This window comes from Mustela lutreola, chromosome 15 (assembly GCF_030435805.1).
Source record: "Mustela lutreola isolate mMusLut2 chromosome 15, mMusLut2.pri, whole genome shotgun sequence".
Lineage (NCBI taxonomy): Eukaryota > Metazoa > Chordata > Mammalia > Carnivora > Mustelidae > Mustela > Mustela lutreola.
Genome location: NC_081304.1, coordinates 60,368,501 through 60,383,948, shown reverse-complemented (window position 1 = coordinate 60,383,948; position 15,448 = coordinate 60,368,501). Strand labels below are relative to the sequence as shown.

At 59.6% G+C, this 15,448-nt stretch overlaps 1 protein-coding gene across 6 annotated transcripts in view; it reads right to left on the bottom strand.

Annotated features, from left to right (window-relative positions):
- Window positions 1–8,931: 8,931 nt before the first annotated feature.
- WSCD1 (WSC domain containing 1) overlaps window positions 8,932–15,448 on the bottom strand; it is a 31,007-nt gene continuing 24,490 nt past the window's right edge. For all 6 annotated transcript variants that reach the window (XM_059150382.1, XM_059150378.1, XM_059150379.1 and 3 more), the window contains 2 exons: window positions 13,693–13,893; window positions 8,932–12,695 (listed from right to left, as the gene is read on the bottom strand). In XM_059150382.1, coding sequence (XP_059006365.1) covers window positions 12,343–12,695; window positions 13,693–13,893 — 554 coding nt within the window. In that variant the 3' untranslated portion in view covers window positions 8,932–12,342. The remainder of the gene's footprint in view (window positions 12,696–13,692; window positions 13,894–15,448) is intronic.

Sequence of the window (15,448 nt, the reverse complement as noted above, 5' to 3'; positions counted from 1 at the left end):
TCCCCGGGCCCCGCTTTTCTGACAGTCTCTCGCCCGGTCCCCGGATCGACTTCCCTGTTAGCGAGCGACACAGGCTGCCACTCCTTCATGAGACCTCCCCTTTCCCCGGGATTCTGCTTTCTGGCTCTCATTAGCATTTCCCTCCAGTCCCCCTGAACATTTCTCCTCAGTGTCTTTTCCCGGCGCACTGAACGTTCAAGGAGGGGAGTGTTGGCAGCAGAGATGCAGAGAAGCACTTAACAGGAAATGGTCCAAAATCTTTTGCCCTGGAAGCGCCGGGAGCCTCCTGCTCGCAGCCTGTCCTGTGATGTGGGGTTGGGTGGATGACGAGCTCATCTGACACCTGTGTGACCTGCTGTCCGTGTGGGCAGTGACCCCAGTGACCCACCCTGCCTCCTGTCATAAGTGGCATTGGCAGAGTCCTTTGCACCACCCTTCTGGGCTCCTGGGGGTTAGGCCCGCAGCCAAGGGAGTTGGACCGCCCAGGGCCTGGCCGGGGGTGGGCTGCTCTCCTGACCACCCTGCACAAGGGGAAGGGGCTCAGGCTTCACCTACAAATTTCATTGCCTGCTTCTCCCACATCAGGGACCTTCAACCTGCCTTTCCGCTCCCTCCCGCACTCCCCCCTGCACTCTGCTAAAACTGCCCCGTGCTAGTCTGAACTCCTGCCCACCCTCTTCCTGCCTCTTCATCACGTTTGAATGTCACCTCCTCCATGAAGCTCTCCCTGATTCTCTGGCAGGAGTCATCCACGCCGCCTCTCTTCTGGAGCACTCATTGTGGTGCAACTTACCTCCTTCCCCACCTGACTGCTGCTTCCTGGCCGTGGGGAATTTGCCTCAGGCTTTGCTTTCCCCCCCAGTGCCCAGCTAATGATTCCAGTGGAGTAGTTCCTCAATAAGTAGGCGAGAGACCATCAAATTGGGGTAGGAGTGGCAATCGGAGAGCTCTGGTCCCCAGCTTGCGGCTTCGGAAGAGAGGATAGTGAAATCAGTTTTTATTGAATCGGCCTGCTCTTTGCAGAGTGATTTTGTGGTCTCTTTCATTGGGCCAATTACAGTTATGAAGATGAATTACGACAGGCGGCCCCCGCGTGCCTGCATTACCGTGTGCTAGCTGCGTAATTAGTGGCCGGCGTCTAGGAGGGGAGTTTGTTGGATGTTTCCATCAGAAAAAAAAAAGAGAAAGAAACACACATTATGATCCATAAAAAACAATGAACAATGATAATTTCATTTTTATTGGTCATTTTAAAACATTCGCTGATAATTTCCCCCATGCTTAATAGGCACATGCTTGCGTCCTTCAAGTAAATCCATAAACTTGTCACAGAAACACAGTCTTACATGATTGTTCAGCGTCCTGCTGTCGTGAAGCCCAAAAGAGCAACTTCCCAAGGCACCAGATGTGGGGTTCCTGGAGGGCGTTGACCCGGCCTTACGGGTTACCGGGGGCAGAAGGACTCTCGTGAGAGTGAGCACTGACTGTCCAGCTGTCCTCCAGCCAAGGGGGTTTAAACGTGAGAGCGTTTATCCTGTTTTGCATTTGATTTAAAACAGGATGAGCCCTTCTAACAGGTATAGGTACTTTCTGCAGATAATTAGGAGGAGGCTTGAGGTCCTTGGGGTGGGGGATGGAAAGCAGCACAGATAGGAGCGAAGCCTGGGCTCTGGAGGGAGGGGCCTCCGCAGCCTTCAGGATGCCCACAAGACCCCCCTCCTGTCTGTGCTGTGGAGCTGGACAGAACTCTGAGTAGTGCGTGTGTGTCTGTGATCATGTGTGTGTGAGCGTGTGAGCATGAACATGCACATACCCGTGTGATCCTGTCTGTGTGTTAGTGCATTGGGACATGCGTATGCATGCGCACGTGTGTCTCCAAGTGAGCAGGTGGGTCGTGTGTGTACGTATGTGATCATGTGTGTCTGCCTGTGAGTTTGATTGTGTATGCATGTGAATGAGTGTGCACGTGTGTGCGAATGTGTGTACATGTGCACAGATGAGTGTGAGCACGCATCTTCATGTGATCATGTGTGTGGACGTGAGTGTGTGGACATGTGTGTGCATGTGTGTGAACACGCGTGTGCATGCGAGTGGGTGGGTGGGTATGAGCATGTGCGTGTGGGGGGGTGGGTGTGAGCATGCATGTACACACATGATCATTTTTGTGTTACTATGTGGGGAACATGCATGTACGCGTGCGCGTGTGTCTCCGGGTGGGTGTGCACATGTGGGTCATGTGTGTACATGTGATCGTGTATGTCTGTTGTGCGTGATTGTGTGTGTGTGAATGAGTGCCTGTGTGGGTGTGTATGTGTGTGTGCGTGTGAGCACGCATGACTGTGTGTTCCCATGTCTCCAGAATCCCCCGTGGGGAGTGAGTGGGGACGAGAGGTCAGGATGCGCTGCAGGGCTGGGGCTCTGTGCAGCATCAGGTGAGGCAGGGCAGCAGCTGGCAGGCAGGGGGGTCAGGCTCCGTCTGTGTGTGCTCCTGGCCGCGCCCCACGGGCATGTGGCCTCTCCCTGAGCTGAGCGTGTCTGCCACAGCCCACCAATGCCCTGGGCTTCTCTGGGACCGACACGCAGATCACTCCTCCCGCACTTCCGCTGTGCCCGCTGCTCTGCCCGCCCCCACGGTTCCCACAAGCAGAGTCGCAGCTGTGGCCCGGCGTCTGCTGGGTCGTGGCGGTTCTCCATCTGCCCTCACTCTTGCTTCCAGCAGCCTGCTTGGCTCTCTTTGGCTCTGCAGACGTTTCCTGCCTGCACTCTCTCTGCCACCATGTAGCCGTGTTTGAACCTGCTTTTCCCGGAGGCTCCCAACACCAGAGTTCCCACCCCGCGGGCCTGGGTCCTCCTCCAAGTCTGTGTCCCCCGAGACCATCGCAGGCCTGGACCCAGAAGGATAGGTCATCCTTGTCTGTATCCCTGGGAGTGTGTGGGGTGGCACACGCTGGTGTGGCTTCCATTGTAAGCAGGGTTTTCCCAAGTGGCAGGAAATGCCGGGTCTCGCCACGTGGGCACTAGGTAATCCTTGTGTTAGTCAACAAGCAGGTAATTATTCTGTGTTTGTGTGATTTCCCCTCTCATGACTCATTTGCTCCTCCGTGTGCTCGAATAGTCATTCAACAAACATTGAGTGAGCACCTAATGAAGCCAGTGGGTCTGAGCCGTTCGTGCAGGAGCTGGGTTCAAATCGCAGCCCATCACACCACCCGACTGCTCAGAAGCCCGTTTGCTTATCTGTTCAGGGGGCCTCCTGAGGCTGATCAGAGGAACACCGTACAATTCCGTGTTAAAGGCCCCATAGTTCTCCACTGCTGTCGCTGCCGTGGGTGTCCTCACCATTAAACCCCACCAAGGCTCACAGTCCAGCAAAGGCCGGGACGAGGGTTACCTGTAGTCTGTTCTGTCCCAGGGGATCAGGAGAGGCTGAGGGAGGAGGCACGTTCCTCCATGCTGGGCCTTGAAGGATAGTTAAAAGGCTACTAGTCAGTGGGGATGGGCAGGGGGGAGGCATCCCAGGAAGATGGAGGAGCACGAATGGCCAGGTGGATTGATGATGGAGGCCGTGAAGAGGAAGGTTGTGTGGCCAGATTACAGAGAGCCTTAGAGAGCCTCGAATGCCAAGCCAAGTGGGGCATCTGGGTTGTATTCTGCTGGCCGTGGGGAGGGATTCCTGCGTCTTAAACAAGGGACCGGTGGGATCCGATCGGTGCCAAGGGGACAAGTTGCCATTATAAAAATAAATACGTTCCCCGGGACTAAGGAAGTTGGCAGGAATGCGCGGCCAGATTTTCAATGCTCCGCCTGTGCGCTCGCTTCCTGCCGCAGGAAAGGGGGCCAGGAAGGCGGGTGTCACGGGAGCTTCGAGGCCTCTCGTCCAGAGTAGGCAGCCAACTGGGCTTGCCAGGGACCGCGAGGAAGGGGACGTGATGCAGGTGGCCTCTGGCCCCGTGCCGGGCTTCCTCCTGTCCTCGTCGCCTCAGCAGCTCCTGGAGACCCAGAGGAACCACAGGCGGGAAAAGGGGGAAGGCAGGAGTGATGGGGTCCACGTGAACATGCTCCGTGGCACTGAGACAGATCACTTCAGTCTCCCAAGACACGGTGTCCCTGTCGCTGTGGGAGCTCCTTGGCACCGGCCGTGGCTGTGAGGACTCAGGGGGACAGTGTGAATGTCTGGGACGCACTGTGGGGTGCACAGCAGGTGCCCATCAAACAGCAGGTGTGGGGGGGCGGGGGGCTTCAGAGCCAAAGAGGCTCACACACCGGCTCCCGCCTCCCACCACCCCTGCTCCACCACCCTTCTCACCCAAGGGCCCTGCCGCAGGCGCACTGGACAGGACGTGGGACTCGTGGCTCCCACCCGGGAGGGGCTCACAGGGTTTCACCACCCTTCTCCCAAGCAGGCAGCGCTCGCATCCTACGTCTTTTCTTCCAGGACCTTCGAAGTTTTCGCTGTAAGTGGTAAAACACATCAGTGAATTTCCCCATGAATATTTATTGAAATGGCACTTTTAATACAAAGCCATTTTAGTGAAACTCCCAGGAAATGCATTCCATGCAGCCATTGATCTTAAAATATTTACTATGAATATGCTCGTCTTGGAACTATTACACGCTGCCTCTTGTTATTTGTTCTGGATGAAATCGCAGGGATCTGGCACGCGTGGTTTTACAAGCTGAGCAGGGCTGGCGAGATGATCTGGACGGCGTTCAGCTTCCTTTCTCCCTGGCCCCCAATGTGTGGGTTTCTGCTGCTCCTCCGCGACTCTCGGGCGGGGGGGGGGGGGGCGCTGAGGGCTAGCCTGTGGCAGTCGAGCTCTGAGAACAGACGCCTCGAGAATCAGGGGCACAAGGGCTCATCTTGCTGGATGCCCCAACTTACCCATGAAGGTGCCCCTTCACGTGGGGCCACTTCCCAACCCCCCCACTGCATCGGCAAAACCTGGAGAAGGTGGAGAAGCTGCGAGGTCCAGGAAGACACAGGGATGCCGGAATTTCATATGTTCTGGGGCGGGTGTGTATGCTAAGGCTTTTTGGAGAGGAGGCCACCAACATCCTTCACGACTAGGATGCCACCTATCCCCTGAGCCAACTTTGATGCTTGGGTCCCGCAGACCTCAAAGTACTCGTACGTAAGTGTTCGTACCGAGCAGCCCTTGTTGCACGAGGCCAGCAGGGGCCCCAGTCACAAACAGCATCTCTGGACAGCGGGGAATCGTGGACAAGGTGCTTCCCACTTCCGTGGCCCCATGACCTCGGAGGACCGCTGACCGCTCATGGGGTGTCAGCGCAAACCTCCAAGCACAGACCTTCATGTGCATGTACAAGTACTATAAGCATGGGATAGACAGACTGAAGAAGGAGGACTCAAACAGACGAGGTAAAAGGTTCAGTGTTTCCCTGGTGCCAGCAGGGTGCACGTGCTGCACGTTGGAGGCCCTTGCTGGAGAATGTTATGCACCGTCCCACAGCCTACAGCATGTCATCGAGTAGGGACCTGAAAGACGGAAAATTGGGTGCCTCGTAGGATCTTGTTGCAAAAACATACAGTGGCTGTCAGAAATCTCGTATGTCAGTCTGCAGATGGTGGGTAGAGACTTATGGCTACAGAGGGGCAGATAGAGATGCACGCATGTGTCTTTCCTAGCATGGCATGGATGGAGGATCCTCGGCCGTGAGCCCCTGGGGCCACGGTGAGGGCTGGATGGGGAAGGGGCTCAGCGTTAGGTACGGAGCAGCAGAACAGGGGACAAAGGTCGGGCGATGCCGTTAGGCCGTCTTCCCGACCATCCATCAACAGGGTTTTGGACAAAAACCCACTGCTTTGTCCCCGGTTTTGCAAACAGGATATGGGTGGACCAAGAATGTGTGTCTTCCATTCGGACAACTCCCTGGAAAGCTCAGCACTGTGGTTTGTCCCCCTTGTCCTGCCTGCCGTGTGGATGCCACAGCTCACTTTTGTTCCCCAGCGTCTCAGCCCATGGGGGAGGGGGTTCACAGGTGTCATCAGCTCCGATCCCCGCCCCCCCCACCAGCTCACAAACAGGAAGCATGAGGCAGTAGTTGCTGTCCCGGAAAACTTGAAAATCAGATGGTTTAGGATTTTCGTGCATCCCTACTTCCTTCCCCTGATAGTTGCTGTACCTCCGGCCTGCGAGTCCTGTGCCAGGAATGGAGGGTAGGAACGTCCGTACAAAATATAGCATTTGAGTGGATTGAAAACGGTGATTATCCAACTTAAAACATAAGGAATGAAAGGAACCCACAAAATCTGATTTAAGCATTTTTTTTTTCTGTTTTTCCATGGAGCTGTCTGTTTTGGGGAAGACTTGATAGAGACTGGGCTCTCGGTGAAGGTCTGGCTGTTACGATGACCCCGGTGAGGTCAGTGTTTGGAGCAGGTGCAAAGGTGATGCTTTTTCCCCAGATTGTGTGGACGGCATCCATAGAACTGTTAGGGGGCCAAGACGGGTGAGGTCTTCGATCTTCTTTCAAATTTCTCGGATTTAGTTTTTTTTTCTAATAAAGAACTTGAGCTTCAGAGAGGAGAGGATGCTACCCAAGGTCACACAGCATCTCCTGGCGATGCTCATAGGTCATCCGATCCAGTCTCCGTGGTCAAGCGTCTGGTTCTCACGGCAGCTGGTTAGGGAAGCACTTGCTCAGCTTCTCCTTCCCTGAAACGAACGCAGACGGTGATGTGGTCAGGAAGGCGGGGAAGGGGCAGCAACGACAAACGCTGAGAAGCGGCAAACGGATGAGAAGGTCAGAGGTGGGGAGCGCTCAGCACACAGCCGGGCTCGTGCCGCAGAAAGGCAGGTGTGTCCCACCGGGAGTCAGTGGAATTGGGGAGCAGGAGGTGGCCCAGGCATGATTCACAGGGTCGTTGACTGAGGTCCCAAACCTGGGCCCACCAGGAAGGTTGTCCGGGCACCATTCTCCTCTCCTGGAATGAACACAGATCCTCTGACACTCCAATGAGGACCAGAAGCACCAAAGAGACCACAAACCCGACAACGAGAGAAACTCCCAGCCAAGGAAATAGCGTTAACAGCACCGAGTGCATTTAATGTCCGTCGGCAGACGTGAAAGGGCACCATCCATGAAACCGGGCAGACTGTGATAAAAATTAATTAGAAGTTCCAGGAATTAAAAAAAAAAAAACATGTAATTATGGAAATGGGCAGATGGGTTAACAGGAACTGTACGCGGGGGAGAGCAAATGATCTTTTTTGAGGACAAAGTGCAGGACCCGCGTGGTGGGATCGAAAGGGCATGTGTGGGAAACCGCCCGCTGTGTCTCCCAGATGCAGCCAGGCTCTGGAGTCCAGACACCAGCCAGTGAGGAATTCAAGAAGGACGTGGGGGGGAGGGGCAACATTCAACCCCAAAATCATCAATGGCGTTTTCAAACTAAAGAAGTCCAGATACTGAAAGGCCCACCGTGCGCTGTGCACGATTAACTAAAAAGGAGTGCAGAGTGGCTAGTGTGGACTGGGGACACGGCTCTGACTCATGGGGACACGGGTGTAACCGGCCCCACGATGATATCCTCAAACACCCCCCATAGTCAGTGCAGACCAGCAGGGGACGGGAGCAGAAAGTACGGATTTCCAGATTTTTCCCACTTTGGTGTTGTGGCCGTCAGACCCCGTCTTGGTCCACAGGGATCCCCACCTCCTAGGGTTTGTGCTTTCATGGGACCCCTGCCCCTGAGTGGGGGTCTGTCCCTTGGGATGCGGCAACGGTGACCGGACGGTCTTCCTGGGATCAGGTAGGAGACGTGGGACCCTCCAGCCAGCAGCCGCTCTGCAGCGACCTTCCTGGGAGAGGCCCACGTGTCAGGGCCGACTGTGGGTCGCAGGGACCGAGGGCCTCTGTCCTACAACCACAGAAACTCAGTACCGCCAACAGTGTGGGGGAGCCTAGACGCAGACACGCCCATCAGGCCTATGGTGGGAACACAGACCGCTAACACCACCTTGATGGCGGGCAGCCCAGGGAGGTCTACCCAGACGTCCGACCCACGGGAGCCGGGGGAGGGTGCCTGGGGGTCGGCTCGAGCTGCTGGGTTTGTGGTAATTTGTCACGTGGCAAAGGCAAGCCGCCCAGCTGATGATGGTGGGGTGTGATCTCAACCGTGGCCAGTAGCACTGTCGGCCAGGTGCAGGGGGCCCTGCCAGGTGGGCGGGGGTCTCTGGGTCAACTGGGTGCAGGGCTCAGACAGTGGGGACAAGATCAGTGAGTGACCTGACGCCAACGTCCAGGTGACCGCTGTCTCGTGGTCAGGAGGGCTGGTGTGCGATGGGAGGGGGCACCTGCTTGTCCTGTGGGTGAGCGTCCCAAGCTTATCAGTCAGCTCCCTTGGGAGACAGGACCCTCTCCCACCTGGGACACCTGGGAGAGAGCACGGACACCCCGGCACGGCGAGGTCCTTCTCCCTGCTCCTAGAGGGCAGGTCTTTAAGTCCTGGCCCTTGGCGCTGACCTTGGGCGCCCACCAAAGTGTGTTCCAGCAGAGAACTGGCCGTGAGATTAACGGGGTCACTTCCAGACAAGCTGGCTGGATGCCCCGTCGGCAGCGACACCCAAGAGCTATAGGGTCGTAACAGAAGGGCGGCGGTTTTGTAGAAGGAGCCACACTCCTACCCGCGCTCTTGAGCACTCGTCCCTCCAGCGTGACCGGGTCCCTCATCTGTGAAGCAGAGGGCCGGCGCGTGGACCTGCTCAGCCCAGGAGCTAGATCTCTCCTCCCACAGAGGCGCCTGTGGGTCGAGGGCTCTGTTGTAGTTAAAAGGCTCCGTCCGCGACCCCCCAGCTCGAACTGGGCCGAAGCCCAGCCCCCGCCTGCAGCCGCCACGGAGACAGAATGACAGAACATGGGGCCAAGCCCGCAGCCGATGAGGAAGAGAAAACCCAACTGCAGCCGAGGTGAACGAGAAGAGGGTTTATTGGCTCGTGTAACAAACCCGCCCAGAGCAGGGCGATTGCAGTCAATCTTGAGTGTACATAACGATGCGAGTTCCTGGCTCCTGTGCCCCCTGACGGTCCCGCGGTATAACCGGTGACACCTGAGGGTGGGCCCCTCCGCAGGCCCAGGGCTGCTGTCTCCCCTCCCACCAGCAGCGCACGTGCTTCCCAATGTCCTGAGATGCCCCCCATGGCCACACCACCATAGCTCATGCGACCATCCCCAAAACCACTGTAGCCAGAGAGATGGAAGGAGCCGCTGGCTTTGCCCAGCTGGGGCCCCACCCAGGAGATGACAGTGACCTTAAATAGCCCCACCCCAGAAACAAGGGCTGCTAGAGAGGGATACGGGGGCGGGAAATGGGGGCACGGCCCTGCCCGGCTCAAGCTCTGGCTTCCACTCCATTTCGACCTCATTCAGGCCAACTGGTCCTGGTGGGAGCAGCAAGCAGGGGGTGCCCAGTCCCATCAGTTTCCCACTAGACCCCCACAAGCCACACTGCACAACCCCAGCGAGCTTCCGGCCACAGGAGACACACCTCTGCCCCAAGCATTCCTGCAGCCATGAAGACCCCCGCAGCACTCCCATCTCCCCACTGAGGGCCCCCCAGGAACCAAGGAGCTCCTGCCATGTTTTAAGGGGAAAATGAATTCTGGTGTGCAAACATTATCACACATTCATGCACTCGGGATCTAATTTTAGCTGCAAGAGACTTGTTACAAGATGCTCACATAATTAAGCAGCTTTCTTCCCGGGGTCTGGAAGCCTGTCTATTCTTCTGTTTCATTTACACATCACTGGGATTATCAGAAATGTGTTTTCGTTTTTTAAAATTATGTATTTTGGTGTTTCCAAATTGATCCACAACGGGAGATGAAAACCATGGAAATTACATGTCTTAACGCAGGTCTGTGTAACTTCGGCCCGCCATTAAACCTGGAATCTGCAACAGTGGGGATTTGTCACAACTCTCCCCCAGATTCACACTGGCTTTTGCACCCTGGCTGCTTGATGGAGAAGCTGAGAGCTCCAGGAGGCCTCACTTGCACAAACAGACAGCCAGAGCTCTTCCCGTGCCTCCAGGCTCTCCCACAGGAAGAACCAGCCACAGGGCTTTTGCATGTCTTTGCTCATCAGATACCCAGGAGCACCAGCCCCTTGTAGGGTGCCCGACCATGTGGACCGACTCAGCGTGACCTGGATGTACACTGACCCCATCTTTCTACTCATCTGCAGGTCTGGCTGAGGTGCCTTGTAAACCATAAGGCCATCAGAGCAACCGGCTCTCCCCCGGGAAGGAAGGGAGGTTCTCTGCACACCTGCAGCAGGAAGTGGACCAGGTACCAGGGGTCTGGCTGATGCTGTCCTGATTCTGGGTTGGGCAGGAGGAAGGAAGGCCCAAGGGTCAGTGGGCCGGGCCCTCCAGCCATACCTCTGCCCTTCCCAGCCTCCCCAGCGTCTGGGTCTTCTCCCCGAAGTCCGCGAAGAGTGAGGGCCAGAGCTAGGAGCCAGGCTCAGGAGGAAGCCAGCATCCGGCTCTCCATTCTGTCGAGACTCTAGGCTTGCTTGGGGGGGGGGGGGTGTGCAGGGACCCTTGGGCCATCTTCCACGGCAGGTGGGGCCCCCTGGCAGGCCTCACCTCTTCCTACGACTCCAGAGAAACAGTTTCGTCAGGGGCCTTCCCAGAGTGAACCGCGGAGATAGGGCCGTGCCAATAAGCGTTGCCAGCATTAAGCGGAGCGCGGCTGGGGGACGGCCCAGGACAGGCTCAGCACCACAGTGGGTTCCTCACGGACGGGCGTGGAGGCCTCCCTCCGAGGAAGGGCAGCCCACCGGGCCCTCCACCCCACCTGCTCTCATATGGTGGCTCTCGGCATCCCAGGAACGGGGGGAGTGCAGGGTCGGGACATTCCAATGCTGGTTTCCCCAAATCTCTCACCCCGTTTTCTTCCCCTGCAGCAGCTTGGCTCAGGCTGCAGGAGGGCAGAGCAAGGGGCCCTGCCACCAACACCCCAAGCCTGGAAAAGCTGTCGAGGGGCCCATCCACCATCGTCCACCTGGCAGGGGTACAAGCCCCCCAACACACTGGAGACCTGGTAGCGCGGCCTCATTCTGAACCCGAGGTACCCCTGAAGGGAGCTCTGTCCCTCCAGGCTGAGCACCAGGTGGCTGAGGATGGTCCCGCTCTGTGTCCCCACCTCTGTCCTCACCCACCCACTCCGCCCCCAGCTGCGGAAACTCAGACACACACGCCCCACAGCCCATCCCCCTGTTCTCCAAGCCCCCGAGCCTTTGCACACACTGTTTTCTCTGCCTCAAGGTCCTTCCCTCGGGTCTGCTGGGGTAATTCCTACAGATGCCTCCAGACCAGCCTGCACGGTGACCCTGAGCCTGCATAGCATGCACAGTCCTCTGCTACTGGGTTTCTTCCCCTCCGTGACCACCCTCTTCTGTCCCGAGGCTGTGAGCTGGGGTGGGCGACTTTCCTACCTCTCCCCCCAGCCCCCGGCCAGCTAGCACACAGCAGCCCGCTGCGCTCCTGAGGACCCTCCCTCCAGGGTGAATGAGTGGGAAAGATGGCAGGCTCCCACAAAGACAGAGGGTGTGGCGAGGAGGCCCAGGGACCCAGCGGCGGGGGATGGGGTTGTGTGTGAAGTCAGAGGGTTTGGCCATGGCCCCTCCCCCGACGGTTGTGTGGATGGGGAACATGGCCAAGTGGGTGGGGCCACAGGTCCAAGTGACACCAAGACCCATCCCTCCCGGATCTCCCCATGTGCACCCCAAGCTCCCCCCGGAGGCCAGCCCTTCCCTGACCCATGCCCTCTTGCCCCACACCCTGCCTCCAGGACATGGAAGGAAAAAGTCAGGCAAGGGGGCTCCTCCAGGCGTGCTAATGTTGGACGGGGCAGTGGGGGTGCAAAGAGCTATGGCAGTCCTGAGGTCAGTGTGCAGCGTGGGGATGGGGGGGAGGCTCCACCCTGAGCTGCCAGCCAGTCTGCGGAGAAGGGAGATGCAGGACTGTGGTCCCGGGGGCCTGGTGGCCATACCACAGGGGCTCACAGGGGGTCAGATGTGCCATGTAGGGTCACAGGGTCCAGCAGCCTCTGTGAGCTCATGCCCACACTGCGGTACTCGCTGCCCACAGCGCTGACCCCCCCCCCAAGGACCCTGGCCAGCAAGCCCGCAGCGGGAAGCAGGAGAGTCGCACCGGGGGCCCAGCACGCACGTGGCCCGGCGTGCCACGTCCGAGGTGGTCCCCGCAAGCGTGCAGTGGTGCGTGTGGCGGGTCTGTGAGCGCGGGGGTTCTGCGGCGGCTCCGGCAGCCAGGCCCGCGGAGCAGCGTCCAGCGGCGCGGGCGGAGCCGCTGGGCCGTCATCTGGGCACGTACTCGCCGGGCAGCCCGGCCCCGCTGTGGTCGCGCAGCGCCTTGTCCACCGTCCGGATGTAGCCGTCGATCAGCGCCCGCATCTCGGGGGTGAAGGGCTCGGGGTCGAGCGGGCGCCGGCCGCGCCGCCGGAAGCTGCCCTCCTTGTTGTTCTCCACGCACAGCAGCCGCTCCTCGCTCACGGACACGTTGAGGAAGGCCACCATCTCCCGCAGCGTGGGCAGCAGGCTATGCCGCAGCTCCTCGTAGTGCACCACCAGCAGCCGCTTGCCGAACCGCAGCCAGTCCAGCACGTGCGAGGACCACCAGGCCGCGTAGCTGCGCACGAAGTCTGGCCACTCTGCGGGGAGAGACACGCAGGTCGGCCCCGCCTCCGGGCGCGATGGGTGGGGAGCCGGGGAGGCGGCCGACCAGGGCAGGCGGCCCCTCGGACCAGGCCCTCCGGGCGGCCTGCAGGCAGTAAGAGCGGCACCTCGGGGCCAGCCTGGGTCACTGGGCCACGTCTGCATCGGTGGCCGTGCCGCCCCACACGAGGACAGTTGCGGCGTGTGTGTAGGGAGCTGGTTCCCTCTCTCATGGACGGTGAGTGCCCTGACCGCGGGGCCCACGCCAGGGCAGGGAGATCCATGGGGCCCACTCAGCACAGCGGTGTTCATCACGGGGTGGATGGGTGACCCTCATCCACGCTCACCTTGCCCCAGGTGACGGGGGACGAGCAGGGGCACCACGAGGACGGGTGCAGGCCCGGGCACCCGCCCAGGTCCTCCTGTGAAGCTAAGTGAGCGTGGTCCCTGCCTGATGCCGACCACGTCTCACGGGGGTGGCCAGTCCACCCCGCGACACCGCCGGGCAGCCGGCAACATTTGGGGAGGATCTATCCCTGAGAGCTCTGTCCCGGCAAACTGAGACGTGTGCTGGGGCTTTTGTCTTGGTGGGGACAGTGTCAAAATCCACAAACACAGCTTGTGACCATCCTGCCACCTCGGAGGGTGTTGGGACCCTTCGCTTTCCCTGGTCCTCACGACCACCCTCAGACAGGGACTGCTCTGGTGTCTCCGGGGGGTAAACTGAGGCCCCTGGGAGCTGAGGAGGAACCAGAGCTCTGCCTCCTGCACCTGGGGCACCAGCAAGGGGCAGGGTGGGCTGAAGGGGATGGGGGCATCTGCCAGGGCAGGGTCTGTGGGGATGGGCCTGCCTGCCCGATGGCCCCACACCTGCTGCCCTCTGACCGCTCAGTGTCCCGACACTCGACACCCGGACCCGTGTCCCGGCCACACTGCGGCAGGGCCGGGACGGGTGTCTCCGCACAGGAGAAGAGCTGCCCCCCTTCTGCCCACCTTTGCTCTTCCAGTTCCGGTCGGCTGCGTAGCCCAGGTGCCCAGCACACTTGCGGTTGAACTCGGCCACCAGGGACCGGTACGGGTTCCGGATCAGCAGGATGGCCGAGTCGAACATCTCGATCTCCCTGCGGCCGCTCTCGTGGGTCTTCACGCAGATGGTGCGCCGGCTGCGCCAGTGGTCCTTCTCGCCCTTGAACCCTGCGGGGAGACGGGGGGCCTGAGCACGGTGGTGGACCCTGCTGTGGCAGCCGGCAGCGCTGAGCACACCTCCAGGAGACCCCACAAGTCTGGGGGCGGGACCTGACGCCCCTCTACAACCTCTGGAGCGTGCGTGTGGGTGTCTGCACGGCGATTTCCCGCCAGCATCGCCAACATCCCATGAAAGAGTCGTGGCCACAGGCGTGGCTCAGAGTGGGCAGGACCCCTGCCAAATTCACACAGCAGCACAGGGCTCTGGGCACCTGGTACAGGTGTCCCCATGAGGCCGGGCTTCCAGCCCCCGCCCGGCGGTGGACTCCGGGGCCCTGTGGCAGGGTCCCAGCCCTTCCCACCCGTAACAAAGTCACACATGGGTCAGCAAGATGCTGTGGGCTTGTTCGGTGGAGGCCTTTATGCTGGGGATGGAGGAGCTCCACGTGCGGTCCCACGGAGCAGAGGGCCTCCCAGGAACTAGGAGTCGGGGACGGGTCAGGGGTGCAGCAGGATGTCACAGAAGGAACCTGGAGGGGTGCCCCGGAACCTAGACTCCGGCCACGTCCCACTAGATCTGGGGTCCGCCAGCCAGGGATCAATGCTCCATAAACGAGCACGCGTGTCTCCTGGGCTCTTGGGGACAGCGACAGCGACAAGCAGGGGCGGGGCGTGGCACGCAAAGGTGCAGCAGGCAGGGCCAGGTTCTTTGATGCTGGGAACAAGGCTCCTCTGAGGAGGGTTTGCCGCCTGGAACCCAACACAGTTCAAACGGATCTCTGGCCCAGGCCTAACAACCGCCAGCCTTTGCCAGGGCTCCTACTGCCCAGCACCTGGGACAAGGGGAAGAGGAACCAGACCACAGGCCGTAAACACGGGATCAGGATCAGCATTGGGTCCCCAGTGCCCCAAGACCTGCAGTGCCTTCTGTGTGCAGCAGGCTGTCCCCCCAGCAGCCACGCTCTGTGTCCCATGGGCCGCAGTAGCCCAGGATAGATGGTGTACCCATGCGTGTCACTGGAGGGTTGATGCAGAGGCTAGCGGCGACCCCGCGCCAGTCCCACAAGCCTCAGAGGGGGAACCTCCAGGGCCATGACATGTGGCCACGCCAGCCACTGGGCCCCCGGGCCACTTGCAGAACAAGTCCGCCAGCTGTGCAAACGGGTACAGCCCTCTAGACCAGCAGGTGACCAGCAGCCTGTGCTGCAGGACTCCACGGGCACCAGGCCACAGCAGACAGGACCCTGGGACAGGTCATCTGGCCGCCCCACTGGGGGAGCCAGTAGCACTCAGGAATTAAGGATGAACGACCAGCTTTCCTGGCTTCTCCCGCCAGATCCAGAGCCCCCCACCAAGCTGAGGAAGCTGTGGACATGGGCTTCTCTTCCTAAACCGCACTCCAGTCAGGAACCTGGACCCAACAGGGGTGACACCTGACGGCAGACCAACAGCCCCTCGCTTGGCCGGGTTCTCGGTCCTACTCCGCACAGGGAGGCCTCTCGCTTCTACAGGGGGAGACTAGGGGCCACACAACTCCCGGGGGCTTTGCACCATCTTGAAAAAC